This window comes from Pelodiscus sinensis, unplaced genomic scaffold (assembly GCF_049634645.1).
Source record: "Pelodiscus sinensis isolate JC-2024 unplaced genomic scaffold, ASM4963464v1 ctg127, whole genome shotgun sequence".
Classification (NCBI taxonomy): Eukaryota; Metazoa; Chordata; order Testudines; family Trionychidae; genus Pelodiscus; species Pelodiscus sinensis.
This window is the reverse complement of record NW_027466027.1, coordinates 8767-27630: the sequence shown is the minus strand read 5'-3', so window position 1 is coordinate 27630 and position 18864 is coordinate 8767. Positions and strand designations below refer to the sequence as shown.

At 62.4% G+C, this 18864-nt stretch overlaps 1 protein-coding gene across 1 annotated transcript; it reads right to left on the bottom strand.

Annotated features, from left to right (window-relative positions):
- Window positions 1-267: 267 nt before the first annotated feature.
- Window positions 268-2214, bottom strand: LOC102461856 (zinc transporter ZIP1-like). The gene is made up of 3 exons (XM_075918392.1): window positions 2058-2214; window positions 1375-1505; window positions 268-1206 (listed from the first exon to the last, which is right to left on the bottom strand). The coding sequence occupies exons 1-3, from the start codon at window positions 2152-2154 to the stop codon at window positions 550-552; spliced, it is 885 nt and encodes a 294-aa protein (XP_075774507.1). The 5' UTR covers window positions 2155-2214; the 3' UTR covers window positions 268-549.
- Between the last annotated feature and the right edge of the window lie 16650 nt (window positions 2215-18864).

Here is an 18864-nt window from a genome sequence, read left to right as displayed (position 1 = left end):
CACTGTGCCTCCAGCCTGGACAGGGCCCTGCCACCCAGCTCCGCAGCCGAGCGGCCCACTCGTCTCTCCTCTGCCTGCCAGAGGGCACTGCAGCGCCAGGGCAGGGCATGGTTCAGGCCGGTCTCCCTTTGCGCCGCCCTGCCAGTCACTGCACACAAGGGCATCTCCGAGGATCAGCCCCCTGCCTCTGCCACAATGGAGACGCACAGCCAGCCACCAGATCCCTGCCAAAACCCCAGCCTCCCCCGCAGGGAGCAGAGGCAGCAGTTTCCTGGGAAGAGCAGAGCCTTTAATTCCAAGCCATACAATTCCCACTCATAAAATCCGTTCCACGGCCGTTTAAAAGGGTAAAATGGCTCAGGAAACCCCCGTCTCTGCTGCATCTGGTCCAGCGTGATCAGCCATTGCCACCGTCACTGGCCTGCTGGGCCAGGACGCTCCTGAACGAGACAGCAATGCCAGCGCCCGCCGAGACCCTCCCGTCCAGGAGAGGCCAACAGCAGGGCAGAGCCTGCAGCTGCCAGCAGCCGCCCCGGCCAGCCCAGCGGCTCAGCCCAGGAAGCGCAAGGCAGCCATGGCTGAGAAGCCCAGCAGCATGGCAAGCACTCTGGGCAGGCGGCAGGTCGGGGAGTTCAGCTCATGAGGCAGGATCTCAAGGAAGGTGATATAGACAAAGGTCCCTGCCGCCATCCCTTCCAGCAGGCACTGGGCCATGGTGCTGCTGGGGCCTGGGTTCTGGGTCATCACAATCCCCACGGCCATGCCTAGGGGAGACATGAGGGCAAAGGTGCCAATCAGAGCCACAAAGCAGCAGGCGGAGACTCGGCTCTGGAGGAGCAGGAGCGACAGGCTGCCAGCAATCACGCTCTTGTGCACCAGGATGGCCATGCAGATCTGCAGCACCTTGGACTCCGCATCCTGCAGCCCCACGGCCAGGCCCTCGAACAGCGCGTGCACGGACAGAGACAGGAACAGGACAAAGGAGCGGAAGGACGAGTGGGCCTGGAAGGCCACAGGGAAGTGGTGAGCCCCCGTCTCCACCACCCACTCTGCAGGGTCTGCTGGCTGGGGGGGCCCCTCTGCACAGGAGAGGAGAGGGGTGGCCTCCCCCGCCTGCCGCTCGCTGCAGTCCAGGACCACGTGCTCGATTACGAGAACCAGCAGGAAGCCAACAGTCAGGACAAACTCGGGAAAGGGAAAATCCACCTGGGGAAGCAGAGAGCATGTTAGCCCAAGCACATGGCTCCGGCCCCCCAGCCAGCAGAGCAGCGACTCCCATGGGGCCCTGCAGCAGGGAGCCAAGAAGAACAGCAAGCCTGGCCCCGGGGCGAAGCCATCCCAGCCCTATGGGGGACTGAGCTGCTGGGTCCCTACCGTGATCTGCTGGCTCTGCAGCTCCTCCCGCATGTCGGCCAGAGAGTCCGGGACGATGTCCAGCAGGCAGGCAGCCAGGAAGATGCCTCCAGCCACACAACCCACAAAGCTGCGCCACCGTCCATGGGGCCCTGCTCCAGAACGGGAACAGTCAGCACCGCCGCACCCCCCTTCTGGGAGAACAGCCCCTGCCAGGAGACCCCTTATCCCACAGGGCCGTCTCCAGACACCCCTCCCCCAGCCCCACAGAGCAGGGCCGGGTCTCCAGACACCCCCCCCCCCACAGAGCAGGGCCGGGTCTCCAGACACCCCCCCTCCCCACAGAGCAGGGCCGGGTCTCCAGACACCTCCCCCCCCGCCCCCACAGAGCAGGGTCGGGTCTCCAGACACCCCCCCCCCCCCCGGCCCCACAGAGCAGGGTCGGGTCTCCAGACACCCCCCCCCCCCCCCCGGCCCCACAGAGCAGGGTCGGGTCTCCAGACACCCCACCCCCCCCCGGCCCCACAGAGCAGGGTCGGGTCTCCAGACACCCCCCCCCCCGGCCCCACAGAGCAGGGTCGGGTCTCCAGACACCCCCCCCCCCGGCCCCACAGAGCAGGGTCGGGTCTCCAGGCCCCCCCCACCCCCACAGAGCAGGGTCGGGTCTCCAGACCCCCCCGGAGCCCCCGGGCGCCCCCACCCACCCGCGCCCCGCAGCCTCGCGGGGAGCAGCCCGCAGAGCAGCGGCAGCAGCAGCAGCCCGAGCAGGCAGCCCAGCTTGGCCGCCAGCAGGGACCGCATGACGCCACGAGGGCCGCGCGCCCCCGCGAGCTTTAAACCCGCTCCCGCGGGGCACGCCCCGCCCACGGATTGGCCAGAGCCGCGGGGAGGGGCGGGGCTTGCGCGCCTATTTAAACCCCAGGAGGGCCCGGGGCGGGGTGGCTTCGAGTTCGACACGGTCTGTAAAGAGCGGAGGGGGCGGAGCCTCAGGCTGTACTGGCCCCGCCCCGGGCTCCCAGCTGGCCTCCTTGCCTGCTCCTGGGGAGCTCTGGTCCCCGGGGGCTGCTGGCTGGGGTGCGGCAGAGCTCTGGGGCTCCAGCCCCCCAAGCAGGCAGAAGCTGGGGGTGAGGCACAAGGGGCCTTTGGGCAGTGACTGGGCCCAGCTCCCCGTGCTGGCTCTGAGGGCTGGTCAGGGCGGCAGGTTACTGGGCCAGCTGGCCAAAGGGGATCCAGCAGCTAGAGCCTGTGAGACCTGCCCTCCTCCATCAGCATGGGAGCAGCCCGAGGGATTGCAGCAGCTGTGTCCGCAGCTTGCCCCCCATTGCTTCCTCTCAGACTGGCCGGTACTGGGGGCTGCAGCCGCCGCCGGGCACCTCTGTGCCAGACCTGCCATGCCCGCCCCCAGAAGCAGGAGCGATCGCAGCCACGTAATCCTGCCCCCGCTGTGTGGTACCTGGTGATGGCCTGGCACAGCAGGCCACGGTCTAGCAACACACTGGGTGTCCCTTCCGTCAGCTGCTGGCTTTCTCTCTGGGCTCTTCTCTTCTCCCTTTGGGCGAGGGGTGCATGGGGACCACTGGCTCGTTTGCCATCTCTGTAGCCTGTTCTGTCTTTTCTGCTGCCGGGCTTGTCTGCACACCCGCTTGGAGCCGAGTTAAGCAAAGGGACACAGGGGCTGCACCAATTTAAAATCTGCCCGTGTGGTGACAGCAGGGCAACGGTGGTGTGTTGACAGGGCTTTAGTCTGACCTGGTTCTGTGACCAGCCTTGCTCCTGCCCCCAGGCCGCCAATCACCTTTGCTGACCTTATCTGGGGCTCCCTTTGCTCTCGTCTTTCTGTGAGATACCAGTGACCTTGCTGTGTCCTTGAGTGGGATGGGGCCGGTACCGGAGCAGGAATGCTCACCGATGTCCCTGGGGGCAGGCGGGTGTTTCTGCCCGCTGTACCCAGCAGGAGAGCGAGGGAGAAGCTGCCCAGGCATCTGCTCTGAGGCGAGGGGAGCAGTGTTCATGGGAAGGAACATTTTGCTGGAGGGTTCAGGCTTGTGAGAGTCACGTGCAGAGTGGAAAGGAAAACCCTCTGAGCCGGGAGGGGAGCAGTGAGGAGTCCTGTACGGCAGAGGAGCAGCAGGGGAAAGTTCTGGAAGGGTCAGGACCTGGACTCCTGGATGAGAAACTCCACATGCACCTGGCGAAGTGGGTCTTGGCCCACAAAAGCTTCTGCTCCAACACCTGTTAGTCTGTGAGTGCCACAGGACTCCTCGCCGCTTCCCCAGGGGACTGAGACTCTTGAAGGGAAATGTCAAACTCTGCCAGGAAGCCAGGCTCCTGGTCCGTCGGCAAGTGTGTGCGGTCTCCACGCACGTCCCTGGAGTGGCAGGCACTCGGCTGAACCCTTCAGACAGGTTCTGCTCCCTGGCCCTGCCCGGGGATATCTGTCAGAGTAAGAAATTCCTGGCCCTAGACCTGTTCGTCCATTTGCCACTGCAGAGGGAACCCAATCGCTGGAACGAGCAAGCCATGTCTGGGCGAGCTACCGGACGTGTGCCATTCCAAACAGAGCCAGCAAGCCATGCCTGGGCGAGCCACCGGACGTCTGCCATTCCAAACAGACCCAGCAAGCCATGCCTGGGCGAGCTACCGGACGTGTGCCATTCCAAACAGACCCAGCAAGCCATGTCTGGGCGAGCTACCAGACGTGTGCCATTCCAAACAGACCCAGCAAGCCATGTCTGGGCGAGCCACCGGACGTGTGCCATTCCAAACAGACCCAGCAAGCCATGCCTGGGCGAGCCACCGGACGTGTGCCATTCCAAACAGAGCCAGCAAGCCATGCCTGGGCGAGCTACCGGACGTGTGCCATTCCAAACACAGACCCAGCAAGCCATGTCTGGGCGAGCCACCGGACGTGTGCCATTCCAAACAGAGCCAGCAAGCCATGCCTGGGCGAGCCACCGGACGTGTGCCATTCCAAACACAGACCCAGCAAGCCATGCCTGGGCGAGCTACCGGACGTGTGCCATTCCAAACAGAGCCAGCAAGCCATGCCTGGGCGAGCCACCGGACGTGTGCCATTCCAAACACAGACCCAGCAAGCCATGCCTGGGCGAGCTACCGGACGTGTGCCATTCCAAACAGAGCCAGCAAGCCATGCCTGGGCGAGCCACCGGACGTGTGCCATTCCAAACACAGACCCAGCAAGCCATGTCTGGGCGAGCTACCGGACGTGTGCCATTCCAAACAGACCCAGCAAGCCATGTCTGGGCGAGCTACCGGACGTGTGCCATTCCAAACAGAGCCAGCAAGCCATGCCTGGGCGAGCCACCGGACGTGTGCCATTCCAAACAGACCCAGCAAGCCATGTCTGGGTGAGCCACCGGACGTGTGCCATTCCAAACAGAGCCAGCAAGCCATGCCTGGGCGAGCCACCGGACGTGTGCCATTCCAAACAGACCCAGCAAGCCATGCCTGGGCGAGCCACCGGACGTGTGCCATTCCAAACACAGACCCAGCAAGCCATGCCTGGGTGAGCCACCGGACGTGTGCCATTCCAAACAGAGCCAGCAAGCCATGTCTGGGCGAGCTACCGGACGTGTGCCATTCCAAACACAGACCCAGCAAGCCATGTCTGGGTGAGCCACCGGACGTGTGCCATTCCAAACAGAGCCAGCAAGCCATGCCTGGGCGAGCCACCGGACGTGTGCCATTCCAAACACAGACCCAGCAAGCCATGTCTGGGCGAGCTACCGGACGTGTGCCATTCCAAACACAGAGCCAGCAAGCCATGTCTGGGCGAGCCACCGGACGTGTGCCATTCCAAACACAGACCCAGCAAGCCATGCCTGGGCGAGCCACCGGACGTGTGCCATTCCAAACACAGACCCAGCAAGCCATGCCTGGGCGAGCCACCGGACGTGTGCCATTCCAAACAGACCCAGCAAGCCATACCTGGGCGAGCCACCGGACGTGTGCCATTCCAAACAGACCCAGCAAGCCATGTCTGGGCGAGCTACCGGACGTGTGCCATTCCAAACAGACCCAGCAAGCCATGTCTGGGCGAGCCACCGGACGTGTGCCATTCCAAACAGACCCAGCAAGCCATGCCTGGGCGAGCCACCGGACGTGTGCCATTCCAAACACAGAGCCAGCAAGCCATACCTGGGCGAGCCACCGGACGTGTGCCATTCCAAACACAGACCCAGCAAGCCATGTCTGGGCGAGCCACCGGACGTGTGCCATTTCAAACAGAGCCAGCAAGCCATGTCTGGGCGAGCCACCGGACGTGTGCCATTCCAAACACAGACCCAGCAAGCCATGTCTGGGCGAGCCACCGGACGTGTGCCATTCCAAACAGACCCAGCAAGCCATGCCTGGGCGAGCCACCGGACGTGTGCCATTCCAAACAGACCCAGCAAGCCATGTCTGGGCGAGCCACCGGACGTGTGCCATTCCAAACAGACCCAGCAAGCCATGTCTGGGCGAGCCACCGGACGTGTGCCATTTCAAACAGAGCCAGCAAGCCATGCCTGGGCGAGCTACCGGACGTGTGCCATTCCAAACACAGACCCAGCAAGCCATGTCTGGGCGAGCCACCGGACGTGTGCCATTCCAAACAGACCCAGCAAGCCATGCCTGGGCGAGCCACCGGACGTGTGCCATTCCAAACAGACCCAGCAAGCCATGCCTGGGCGAGCCACCGGACGTGTGCCATTCCAAACAGAGCCAGCAAGCCATGCCTGGGCGAGCTACCGGACGTGTGCCATTCCAAACAGACCCAGCAAGCCATGTCTGGGCGAGCTACCGGACGTGTGCCATTCCAAACAGACCCAGCAAGCCATGCCTGGGCGAGCCACCGGACGTGTGCCATTCCAAACAGAGCCAGCAAGCCATGTCTGGGCGAGCCACCGGACGTGTGCCATTCCAAACAGACCCAGCAAGCCATGTCTGGGCGAGCCACCGGACGTGTGCCATTCCAAACACAGACCCAGCAAGCCATGCCTGGGCGAGCCACCGGACGTGTGCCATTCCAAACACAGACCCAGCAAGCCATGTCTGGGCGAGCCACCGGACGTGTGCCATTCCAAACACAGACCCAGCAAGCCATGCCTGGGCGAGCCACCGGACGTGTGCCATTCCAAACACAGACCCAGCAAGCCATGCCTGGGCGAGCTACCGGACGTGTGCCATTCCAAACAGAGCCAGCAAGCCATGCCTGGGTGAGCCACCGGACGTGTGCCATTCCAAACACAGACCCAGCAAGCCATGCCTGGGCGAGCCACCGGACGTGTGCCATTCCAAACACAGACCCAGCAAGCCATGTCTGGGCGAGCCACCGGACGTGTGCCATTCCAAACCGACCCAGCAAGCCATGCCTGGGCGAGCTACCGGACGTGTGCCATTCCAAACACAGACCCAGCAAGCCATGCCTGGGCGAGCCACCGGACGTGTGCCATTCCAAACACAGACCCAGCAAGCCATGCCTGGGCGAGCCACCGGACGTGTGCCATTCCAAACACAGACCCAGCAAGCCATGCCTGGGCGAGCCACCGGACGTGTGCCATTCCAAACAGACCCAGCAAGCCATGTCTGGGCGAGCTACCGGACGTGTGCCATTCCAAACAGACCCAGCAAGCCATGCCTGGGCGAGCCACCGGACGTGTGCCATTCCAAACAGAGCCAGCAAGCCATGTCTGGGCGAGCCACCGGACGTGTGCCATTCCAAACAGACCCAGCAAGCCATGTCTGGGCGAGCCACCGGACGTGTGCCATTCCAAACACAGACCCAGCAAGCCATGCCTGGGCGAGCCACCGGACGTGTGCCATTCCAAACACAGACCCAGCAAGCCATGTCTGGGCGAGCCACCGGACGTGTGCCATTCCAAACACAGACCCAGCAAGCCATGCCTGGGCGAGCCACCGGACGTGTGCCATTCCAAACACAGACCCAGCAAGCCATGCCTGGGCGAGCTACCGGACGTGTGCCATTCCAAACAGACCCAGCAAGCCATGTCTGGGTGAGCCACCGGACGTGTGCCATTCCAAACAGACCCAGCAAGCCATGCCTGGGCGAGCCACCGGACGTGTGCCATTCCAAACAGACCCAGCAAGCCATGCCTGGGCGAGCCACCGGACGTGTGCCATTCCAAACAGAGCCAGCAAGCCATGCCTGGGCGAGCTACCGGACGTGTGCCATTCCAAACAGAGCCAGCAAGCCATGCCTGGGCGAGCCACCGGACGTGTGCCATTCCAAACAGAGCCAGCAAGCCATGCCTGGGTGAGCCACCGGACGTGTGCCATTCCAAACACAGACCCAGCAAGCCATGCCTGGGCGAGCCACCGGACGTGTGCCATTCCAAACACAGACCCAGCAAGCCATGTCTGGGCGAGCCACCGGACGTGTGCCATTCCAAACCGACCCAGCAAGCCATGCCTGGGCGAGCTACCGGACGTGTGCCATTCCAAACACAGACCCAGCAAGCCATGTCTGGGCGAGCTACCGGACGTGTGCCATTCCAAACACAGACCCAGCAAGCCATGCCTGGGCGAGCCACCGGACGTGTGCCATTCCAAACACAGACCCAGCAAGCCATGCCTGGGCGAGCCACCGGACGTGTGCCATTCCAAACACAGACCCAGCAAGCCATGCCTGGGCGAGCCACCGGACGTGTGCCATTCCAAACACAGACCCAGCAAGCCATGCCTGGGCGAGCCACCGGACGTGTGCCATTCCAAACAGACCCAGCAAGCCATGTCTGGGCGAGCCACCGGACGTGTGCCATTCCAAACAGACCCAGCAAGCCATGTCTGGGCGAGCCACCGGACGTGTGCCATTCCAAACAGACCCAGCAAGCCATGTCTGGGTGAGCCACCGGACGTGTGCCATTCCAAACAGACCCAGCAAGCCATGTCTGGGTGAGCCACCGGACGTGTGCCATTCCAAACACAGACCCAGCAAGCCATGTCTGGGTGAGCCACCGGACGTGTGCCATTCCAAACACAGACCCAGCAAGCCATGCCTGGGCGAGCCACCGGACGTGTGCCATTCCAAACAGAGCCAGCAAGCCATGCCTGGGTGAGCCACCGGACGTGTGCCATTCCAAACACAGACCCAGCAAGCCATGCCTGGGCGAGCCACCGGACGTGTGCCATTCCAAACACAGACCCAGCAAGCCATGTCTGGGCGAGCTACCGGACGTGTGCCATTCCAAACACAGACCCAGCAAGCCATGTCTGGGTGAGCCACCGGACGTGTGCCATTCCAAACAGAGCCAGCAAGCCATGTCTGGGTGAGCCACCGGACGTGTGCCATTCCAAACAGAGCCAGCAAGCCATGCCTGGGTGAGCCACCGGACGTGTGCCATTCCAAACACAGACCCAGCAAGCCATGCCTGGGCGAGCTACCGGACGTGTGCCATTCCAAACACAGACCCAGCAAGCCATGCCTGGGCGAGCTACCGGACGTGTGCCATTCCAAACAGACCCAGCAAGCCATGCCTGGGCGAGCTACCGGACGTGTGCCATTCCAAACAGACCCAGCAAGCCATGTCTGGGCGAGCTACCGGACGTGTGCCATTCCAAACACAGACCCAGCAAGCCATGTCTGGGTGAGCCACCGGACGTGTGCCATTCCAAACAGACCCAGCAAGCCATGCCTGGGCGAGCCACCGGACGTGTGCCATTCCAAACACAGACCCAGCAAGCCATGCCTGGGCGAGCCACCGGACGTGTGCCATTCCAAACAGACCCAGCAAGCCATGCCTGGGCGAGCCACCGGACGTGTGCCATTCCAAACACAGACCCAGCAAGCCATGTCTGGGCGAGCCACCGGACGTGTGCCATTCCAAACAGAGCCAGCAAGCCATGCCTGGGCGAGCCACCGGACGTGTGCCATTCCAAACACAGACCCAGCAAGCCATGTCTGGGTGAGCCACCGGACGTGTGCCATTCCAAACACAGACCCAGCAAGCCATGTCTGGGCGAGCCACCGGACGTGTGCCATTCCAAACAGACCCAGCAAGCCATACCTGGGCGAGCTACCGGACGTGTGCCATTCCAAACAGACCCAGCAAGCCATGCCTGGGCGAGCTACCGGACGTGTGCCATTCCAAACAGACCCAGCAAGCCATGTCTGGGTGAGCCACCGGACGTGTGCCATTCCAAACAGACCCAGCAAGCCATGTCTGGGCGAGCTACCGGACGTGTGCCATTCCAAACAGAGCCAGCAAGCCATGCCTGGGCGAGCCACCGGACGTGTGCCATTCCAAACACAGACCCAGCAAGCCATGTCTGGGTGAGCCACCGGACGTGTGCCATTCCAAACACAGACCCAGCAAGCCATGTCTGGGCGAGCCACCGGACGTGTGCCATTCCAAACAGACCCAGCAAGCCATGTCTGGGTGAGCCACCGGACGTGTGCCATTCCAAACACAGACCCAGCAAGCCATGTCTGGGCGAGCCACCGGACGTGTGCCATTCCAAACACAGACCCAGCAAGCCATGCCTGGGTGAGCCACCGGACGTGTGCCATTCCAAACAGACCCAGCAAGCCATGTCTGGGTGAGCCACCGGACGTGTGCCATTCCAAACAGAGCCAGCAAGCCATGCCTGGGCGAGCCACCGGACGTGTGCCATTCCAAACACAGACCCAGCAAGCCATGTCTGGGCGAGCCACCGGACGTGTGCCATTCCAAACAGACCCAGCAAGCCATGTCTGGGTGAGCCACCGGACGTGTGCCATTCCAAACAGACCCAGCAAGCCATGTCTGGGCGAGCCACCGGACGTCTGCCATTCCAAACAGACCCAGCAAGCCATGCCTGGGCGAGCCACCGGACGTGTGCCATTCCAAACAGAGCCAGCAAGCCATGCCTGGGCGAGCCACCGGACGTGTGCCATTCCAAACACAGACCCAGCAAGCCATGTCTGGGCGAGCCACCGGACGTGTGCCATTCCAAACAGAGCCAGCAAGCCATGTCTGGGCGAGCTACCGGACGTGTGCCATTCCAAACACAGACCCAGCAAGCCATGTCTGGGCGAGCTACCGGACGTGTGCCATTCCAAACACAGACCCAGCAAGCCATGTCTGGGCGAGCCACCGGACGTGTGCCATTCCAAACACAGACCCAGCAAGCCATGTCTGGGCGAGCCACCGGACGTGTGCCATTCCAAACAGACCCAGCAAGCCATGCCTGGGCGAGCCACCGGACGTGTGCCATTCCAAACAGACCCAGCAAGCCATGCCTGGGCGAGCCACCGGACGTGTGCCATTCCAAACAGACCCAGAAAGCCATGTCTGGGCGAGCCACCGGACGTGTGCCATTCCAAACAGACCCAGCAAGCCATGTCTGGGCGAGCCACCGGACGTGTGCCATTCCAAACAGACCCAGCAAGCCATGCCTGGGCGAGCCACCGGACGTGTGCCATTCCAAACAGAGCCAGCAAGCCATGCCTGGGCGAGCTACCGGACGTGTGCCATTCCAAACAGACCCAGCAAGCCATGTCTGGGCGAGCCACCGGACGTGTGCCATTCCAAACAGACCCAGCAAGCCATGTCTGGGCGAGCCACCGGACGTGTGCCATTCCAAACAGACCCAGCAAGCCATGTCTGGGCGAGCCACCGGACGTCTGCCATTCCAAACAGAGCCAGCAAGCCATGTCTGGGCGAGCCACCGGACGTGTGCCATTCCAAACAGACCCAGCAAGCCATGTCTGGGCGAGCCACCGGACGTGTGCCATTCCAAACAGAGCCAGCAAGCCATGCCTGGGCGAGCCACCGGACGTGTGCCATTCCAAACACAGACCCAGCAAGCCATGCCTGGGCGAGCTACCGGACGTGTGCCATTCCAAACAGACCCAGCAAGCCATGTCTGGGCGAGCTACCGGACGTGTGCCATTCCAAACAGACCCAGCAAGCCATGTCTGGGCGAGCTACCGGACGTGTGCCATTCCAAACACAGACCCAGCAAGCCATGTCTGGGCGAGCCACCGGACGTGTGCCATTCCAAACACAGACCCAGCAAGCCATGTCTGGGCGAGCCACCGGACGTGTGCCATTCCAAACAGACCCAGCAAGCCATGTCTGGGCGAGCTACCGGACGTGTGCCATTCCAAACAGACCCAGCAAGCCATGCCTGGGCGAGCCACCGGACGTGTGCCATTCCAAACACAGACCCAGCAAGCCATGCCTGGGCGAGCTACCGGACGTGTGCCATTCCAAACAGACCCAGCAAGCCATGTCTGGGCGAGCCACCGGACGTGTGCCATTCCAAACAGACCCAGCAAGCCATGTCTGGGCGAGCTACCGGACGTGTGCCATTCCAAACAGACCCAGCAAGCCATGTCTGGGCGAGCCACCGGACGTGTGCCATTCCAAACAGACCCAGCAAGCCATGTCTGGGCGAGCCACCGGACGTGTGCCATTCCAAACAGAGCCAGCAAGCCATGCCTGGGCGAGCCACCGGACGTGTGCCATTCCAAACACAGACCCAGCAAGCCATGCCTGGGCGAGCTACCGGACGTGTGCCATTCCAAACAGACCCAGCAAGCCATGTCTGGGCGAGCTACCGGACGTGTGCCATTCCAAACAGACCCAGCAAGCCATGTCTGGGCGAGCTACCGGACGTGTGCCATTCCAAACACAGACCCAGCAAGCCATGTCTGGGCGAGCCACCGGACGTGTGCCATTCCAAACACAGACCCAGCAAGCCATGTCTGGGCGAGCCACCGGACGTGTGCCATTCCAAACAGACCCAGCAAGCCATGTCTGGGCGAGCTACCGGACGTGTGCCATTCCAAACAGACCCAGCAAGCCATGCCTGGGCGAGCTACCGGACGTGTGCCATTCCAAACAGACCCAGCAAGCCATGTCTGGGCGAGCTACCGGACGTGTGCCATTCCAAACAGACCCAGCAAGCCATGTCTGGGCGAGCCACCGGACGTGTGCCATTCCAAACACAGACCCAGCAAGCCATGTCTGGGCGAGCCACCGGACGTGTGCCATTCCAAACAGAGCCAGCAAGCCATGTCTGGGCGAGCCACCGGACGTGTGCCATTCCAAACACAGACCCAGCAAGCCATGTCTGGGCGAGCCACCGGACGTGTGCCATTCCAAACCGACCCAGCAAGCCATGTCTGGGCGAGCCACCGGACGTGTGCCATTCCAAACAGACCCAGCAAGCCATGTCTGGGCGAGCCACCGGACGTGTGCCATTCCAAACAGACCCAGCAAGCCATGCCTGGGCGAGCCACCGGACGTGTGCCATTCCAAACAGAGCCAGCAAGCCATGCCTGGGCGAGCCACCGGACGTGTGCCATTCCAAACACAGACCCAGCAAGCCATGCCTGGGCGAGCTACCGGACGTGTGCCATTCCAAACAGAGCCAGCAAGCCATGCCTGGGCGAGCCACCGGACGTGTGCCATTCCAAACACAGACCCAGCAAGCCATGCCTGGGCGAGCTACCGGACGTGTGCCATTCCAAACACAGACCCAGCAAGCCATGTCTGGGCGAGCTACCGGACGTGTGCCATTCCAAACACAGACCCAGCAAGCCATGCCTGGGCGAGCCACCGGACGTGTGCCATTCCAAACACAGACCCAGCAAGCCATGTCTGGGTGAGCCACCGGACGTGTGCCATTCCAAACAGAGCCAGCAAGCCATGCCTGGGCGAGCCACCGGACGTGTGCCATTCCAAACAGAGCCAGCAAGCCATGTCTGGGCGAGCCACCGGACGTGTGCCATTCCAAACACAGACCCAGCAAGCCATGCCTGGGCGAGCCACCGGACGTGTGCCATTCCAAACACAGACCCAGCAAGCCATGTCTGGGCGAGCTACCGGACGTGTGCCATTCCAAACAGACCCAGCAAGCCATGCCTGGGCGAGCCACCGGACGTGTGCCATTCCAAACAGACCCAGCAAGCCATGCCTGGGCGAGCCACCGGACGTGTGCCATTCCAAACACAGACCCAGCAAGCCATGTCTGGGCGAGCTACCGGACGTGTGCCATTCCAAACACAGACCCAGCAAGCCATGCCTGGGCGAGCTACCGGACGTGTGCCATTCCAAACACAGACCCAGCAAGCCATGCCTGGGCGAGCCACCGGACGTGTGCCATTCCAAACACAGACCCAGCAAGCCATGTCTGGGCGAGCTACCGGACGTGTGCCATTCCAAACACAGACCCAGCAAGCCATGTCTGGGCGAGCTACCGGACGTGTGCCATTCCAAACAGACCCAGCAAGCCATGCCTGGGCGAGCTACCGGACGTGTGCCATTCCAAACAGACCCAGCAAGCCATGTCTGGGCGAGCTACCGGACGTGTGCCATTCCAAACAGAGCCAGCAAGCCATGTCTGGGCGAGCCACCGGACGTGTGCCATTTCAAACAGACCCAGCAAGCCATGTCTGGGTGAGCCACCGGACGTGTGCCATTCCAAACAGACCCAGCAAGCCATGTCTGGGCGAGCCACCGGACGTGTGCCATTCCAAACAGACCCAGCAAGCCATGTCTGGGCGAGCCACCGGACGTGTGCCATTCCAAACAGAGCCAGCAAGCCATGTCTGGGCGAGCCACCGGACGTGTGCCATTCCAAACAGACCCAGCAAGCCATGCCTGGGCGAGCCACCGGACGTGTGCCATTCCAAACAGAGCCAGCAAGCCATGTCTGGGCGAGCCACCGGACGTGTGCCATTCCAAACAGAGCCAGCAAGCCATGTCTGGGCGAGCCACCGGACGTGTGCCATTCCAAACAGACCCAGCAAGCCATGCCTGGGCGAGCCACCGGACGTGTGCCATTCCAAACAGACCCAGCAAGCCATGCCTGGGCGAGCCACCGGACGTGTGCCATTCCAAACACAGACCCAGCAAGCCATGCCTGGGCGAGCCACCGGACGTGTGCCATTCCAAACAGACCCAGCAAGCCATGTCTGGGTGAGCCACCGGACGTGTGCCATTCCAAACAGACCCAGCAAGCCATGTCTGGGCGAGCCACCGGACGTGTGCCATTCCAAACAGACCCAGCAAGCCATGTCTGGGCGAGCCACCGGACGTGTGCCATTCCAAACAGACCCAGCAAGCCATGCCTGGGCGAGCCACCGGACGTGTGCCATTCCAAACAGACCCAGCAAGCCATGTCTGGGTGAGCCACCGGACGTGTGCCATTCCAAACAGAGCCAGCAAGCCATGCCTGGGCGAGCTACCGGACGTGTGCCATTCCAAACAGACCCAGCAAGCCATGTCTGGGTGAGCCACCGGACGTGTGCCATTCCAAACAGAGCCAGCAAGCCATGTCTGGGCGAGCCACCGGACGTGTGCCATTCCAAACAGACCCAGCAAGCCATGCCTGGGCGAGCCACCGGACGTGTGCCATTCCCAACAGACCCAGCAAGCCATGTCTGGGCGAGCCACCGGACGTGTGCCATTCCAAACACAGACCCAGCAAGCCATGTCTGGGCGAGCCACCGGACGTGTGCCATTCCAAACAGAGCCAGCAAGCCATGCCTGGGCGAGCCACCGGACGTGTGCCATTCCAAACACAGACCCAGCAAGCCCTGCCTGGGCGAGCTACCGGACGTGTGCCATTCCAAACAGACCCAGCAAGCCATGCCTGGGCGAGCTACCGGACGTGTGCCATTCCAAACAGACCCAGCAAGCCATGCCTGGGCGAGCTACCGGACGTGTGCCATTCCAAACACAGACCCAGCAAGCCATGCCTGGGCGAGCTACCGGACGTGTGCCATTCCAAACAGACCCAGCAAGCCATGCCTGGGCGAGCCACCGGACGTGTGCCATTCCAAACAGACCCAGCAAGCCATGTCTGGGCGAGCCACCGGACGTGTGCCATTCCAAACAGAGCCAGCAAGCCATGTCTGGGCGAGCCACCGGACGTGTGCCATTCCAAACAGAGCCAGCAAGCCATGTCTGGGCGAGCCACCGGACGTGTGCCATTCCAAACAGACCCAGCAAGCCATGCCTGGGTGAGCCACCGGACGTGTGCCATTCCAAACAGAGCCAGCAAGCCATGCCTGGGCGAGCCACCGGACGTGTGCCATTCCAAACACAGACCCAGCAAGCCATGCCTGGGCGAGCCACCGGACGTGTGCCATTCCAAACAGACCCAGCAAGCCATGCCTGGGCGAGCTACCGGACGTGTGCCATTCCAAACAGACCCAGCAAGCCATGTCTGGGCGAGCCACCGGACGTGTGCCATTCCAAACAGAGCCAGCAAGCCATGCCTGGGCGAGCCACCGGACGTGTGCCATTCCAAACACAGACCCAGCAAGCCATGTCTGGGCGAGCTACCGGACGTGTGCCATTCCAAACAGACCCAGCAAGCCATGTCTGTGTGAGCCACCGGACGTGTGCCATTCCAAACACAGACCCAGCAAGCCATGCCTGGGCGAGCTACCGGACGTGTGCCATTCCAAACAGACCCAGCAAGCCATGCCTGGGCGAGCCACCGGACGTGTGCCATTCCAAACACAGACCCAGCAAGCCATGCCTGGGCGAGCCACCGGACGTGTGCCATTCCAAACAGACCCAGCAAGCCATGTCTGGGTGAGCTACCGGACGTGTGCCATTCCAAACAGACCCAGCAAGCCATGTCTGGGCGAGCCACCGGACGTGTGCCATTCCAAACAGACCCAGCAAGCCATGTCTGGGCGAGCCACCGGACGTGTGCCATTCCAAACAGAGCCAGCAAGCCATGCCTGGGCGAGCCACCGGACGTGTGCCATTCCAAACACAGACCCAGCAAGCCATGTCTGGGCGAGCTACCGGACGTGTGCCATTCCAAACAGACCCAGCAAGCCATGTCTGGGCGAGCCACCGGACGTGTGCCATTCCAAACAGACCCAGCAAGCCATGTCTGGGCGAGCTACCGGACGTGTGCCATTCCAAACACAGACCCAGCAAGCCATGCCTGGGTGAGCTACCGGACGTGTGCCATTCCAAACAGACCCAGCAAGCCATGTCTGGGCGAGCTACCGGACGTGTGCCATTCCAAACACAGACCCAGCAAGCCATGTCTGGGCGAGCCACCGGACGTGTGCCATTCCAAACAGAGCCAGCAAGCCATGTCTGGGCGAGCCACCGGACGTGTGCCATTCCAAACAGAGCCAGCAAGCCATGCCTGGGCGAGCCACCGGACGTGTGCCATTCCAAACAGAGCCAGCAAGCCATGCCTGGGCGAGCCACCGGACGTGTGCCATTCCAAACACAGACCCAGCAAGCCATGCCTGGGCGAGCCACCGGACGTGTGCCATTCCAAACAGACCCAGCAAGCCATGCCTGGGTGAGCCACCGGACGTGTGCCATTCCAAACACAGACCCAGCAAGCCATGCCTGTGTGAGCTACCGGACGTGTGCCATTCCAAACACAGACCCAGCAAGCCATGTCTGGGCGAGCCACCGGACGTGTGCCATTCCAAACACAGACCCAGCAAGCCATGTCTGTGTGAGCTACCGGACGTGTGCCATTCCAAACAGACCCAGCAAGCCATGTCTGGGCGAGCCACCGGACGTGTGCCATTCCAAACAGAGCCAGCAAGCCATGCCTGGGCGAGCTACCGGACGTGTGCCATTCCAAACAGACCCAGCAAGCCATGCCTGGGCGAGCCACCGGACGTGTGCCATTCCAAACAGAGCCAGCAAGCCATACCTGGGCGAGCCACCGGACGTGTGCCATTCCAAACAGACCCAGCAAGCCATGCCTGGGCGAGCCACCGGACGTGTGCCATTCCAAACAGAGCCAGCAAGCCATGCCTGGGCGAGCCACCGGACGTGTGCCATTCCAAACACAGACCCAGCAAGCCATGCCTGGGCGAGCCACCGGACGTGTGCCATTCCAAACACAGACCCAGCAAGCCATGCCTGGGCGAGCCACCGGACGTGTGCCATTCCAAACACAGACCCAGCAAGCCATGCCTGGGCGAGCCACCGGACGTGTGCCATTCCAAACACAGACCCAGCAAGCCATACCTGGGCGAGCCACCGGACGTGTGCCATTCCAAACACAGACCCAGCAAGCCATGCCTGGGCGAGCTACCGGACGTGTGCCATTCCAAACACAGACCCAGCAAGCCATGCCTGGGCGAGCCACCGGACGTGTGCCATTCCAAACAGACCCAGCAAGCCATGCCTGGGCGAGCTACCGGACGTGTGCCATTCCAAACAGACCCAGCAAGCCATGTCTGGGCGAGCCACCGGACGTGTGCCATTCCAAACACAGACCCAGCAAGCCATGTCTGGGTGAGCCACCGGACGTGTGCCATTCCAAACAGACCCAGCAAGCCATGTCTGGGCGAGCCACCGGACGTGTGCCATTCCAAACACAGACCCAGCAAGCCATGCCTGGGCGAGCTACCGGACGTGTGCCATTCCAAACAGACCCAGCAAGCCATGTCTGGGTGAGCCACCGGACGTGTGCCATTCCAAACAGAGCCAGCAAGCCATGCCTGGGCGAGCCACCGGACGTGTGCCATTTCAAACAGACCCAGCAAGCCATGTCTGGGCGAGCTACCGGACGTGTGCCATTCCAAACAGACCCAGCAAGCCATGCCTGGGCGAGCCACCGGACGTGTGCCATTCCAAACACAGACCCAGCAAGCCATGTCTGGGCGAGCCACCGGACGTGTGCCATTCCAAACACAGACCCAGCAAGCCATGCCTGGGCGAGCCACCGGACGTGTGCCATTCCAAACACAGACCCAGCAAGCCATGCCTGGGCGAGCCACCGGACGTGTGCCATTCCAAACAGAGCCAGCAAGCCATGCCTGGGCGAGCCACCGGACGTGTGCCATTCCAAACAGACCCAGCAAGCCATGTCTGGGCGAGCCACCGGACGTGTGCCATTCCAAACACAGACCCAGCAAGCCATGCCTGGGCGAGCTACCGGACGTGTGCCATTCCAAACACAGACCCAGCAAGCCATGTCTGGGCGAGCTACCGGACGTGTGCCATTCCAAACAGACCCAGCAAGCCATGTCTGGGCGAGCCACCGGACGTGTGCCATTCCAAACAGAGCCAGCAAGCCATGCCTGGGCGAGCCACCGGACGTGTGCCATTCCAAACACAGACCCAGCAAGCCATGCCTGGGCGAGCCACCGGACGTGTGCCATTCCAAACAGACCCAGCAAGCCATGTCTGGGCGAGCTACCGGACGTGTGCCATTCCAAACAGACCCAGCAAGCCATGTCTGGGCGAGCCACCGGACGTGTGCCATTCCAAACAGACCCAGCAAGCCATGCCTGGGCGAGCCACCGGACGTGTGCCATTCCAAACACAGACCCAGCAAGCCATACCTGGGCGAGCCACCGGACGTGTGCCATTCCAAACAGACCCAGCAAGCCATGCCTGGGCGAGCCACCGGACGTGTGCCATTCCAAACAGAGCCAGCAAGCCATGTCTGGGCGAGCTACCGGACGTGTGCCATTCCCAACAGACCCAGCAAGCCATGCCTGGGCGAGCTACCGGACGTGTGCCATTCCAAACAGACCCAGCAAGCCATGTCTGGGCG

Bases quoted from the DNA above. Each gene is read 5' to 3' on its own strand.
- LOC102461856 (XM_075918392.1), bottom strand. From the start codon at position 2,154: ATGCGGTCCCTGCTGGCGGCCAAGCTGGGCTGCCTGCTCGGGCTGCTG. The intron at 1,506-2,057 runs GTGGGTGGGGGC...GTTCTGGAGCAG, and splicing joins CGCGAGGCTGCGGGGCGCGG to GGCCCCATGGACGGTGGCGC. The intron at 1,207-1,374 runs GTAGGGACCCAG...CTGCTTCCCCAG, and splicing joins TGCAGAGCCAGCAGATCACG to GTGGATTTTCCCTTTCCCGA.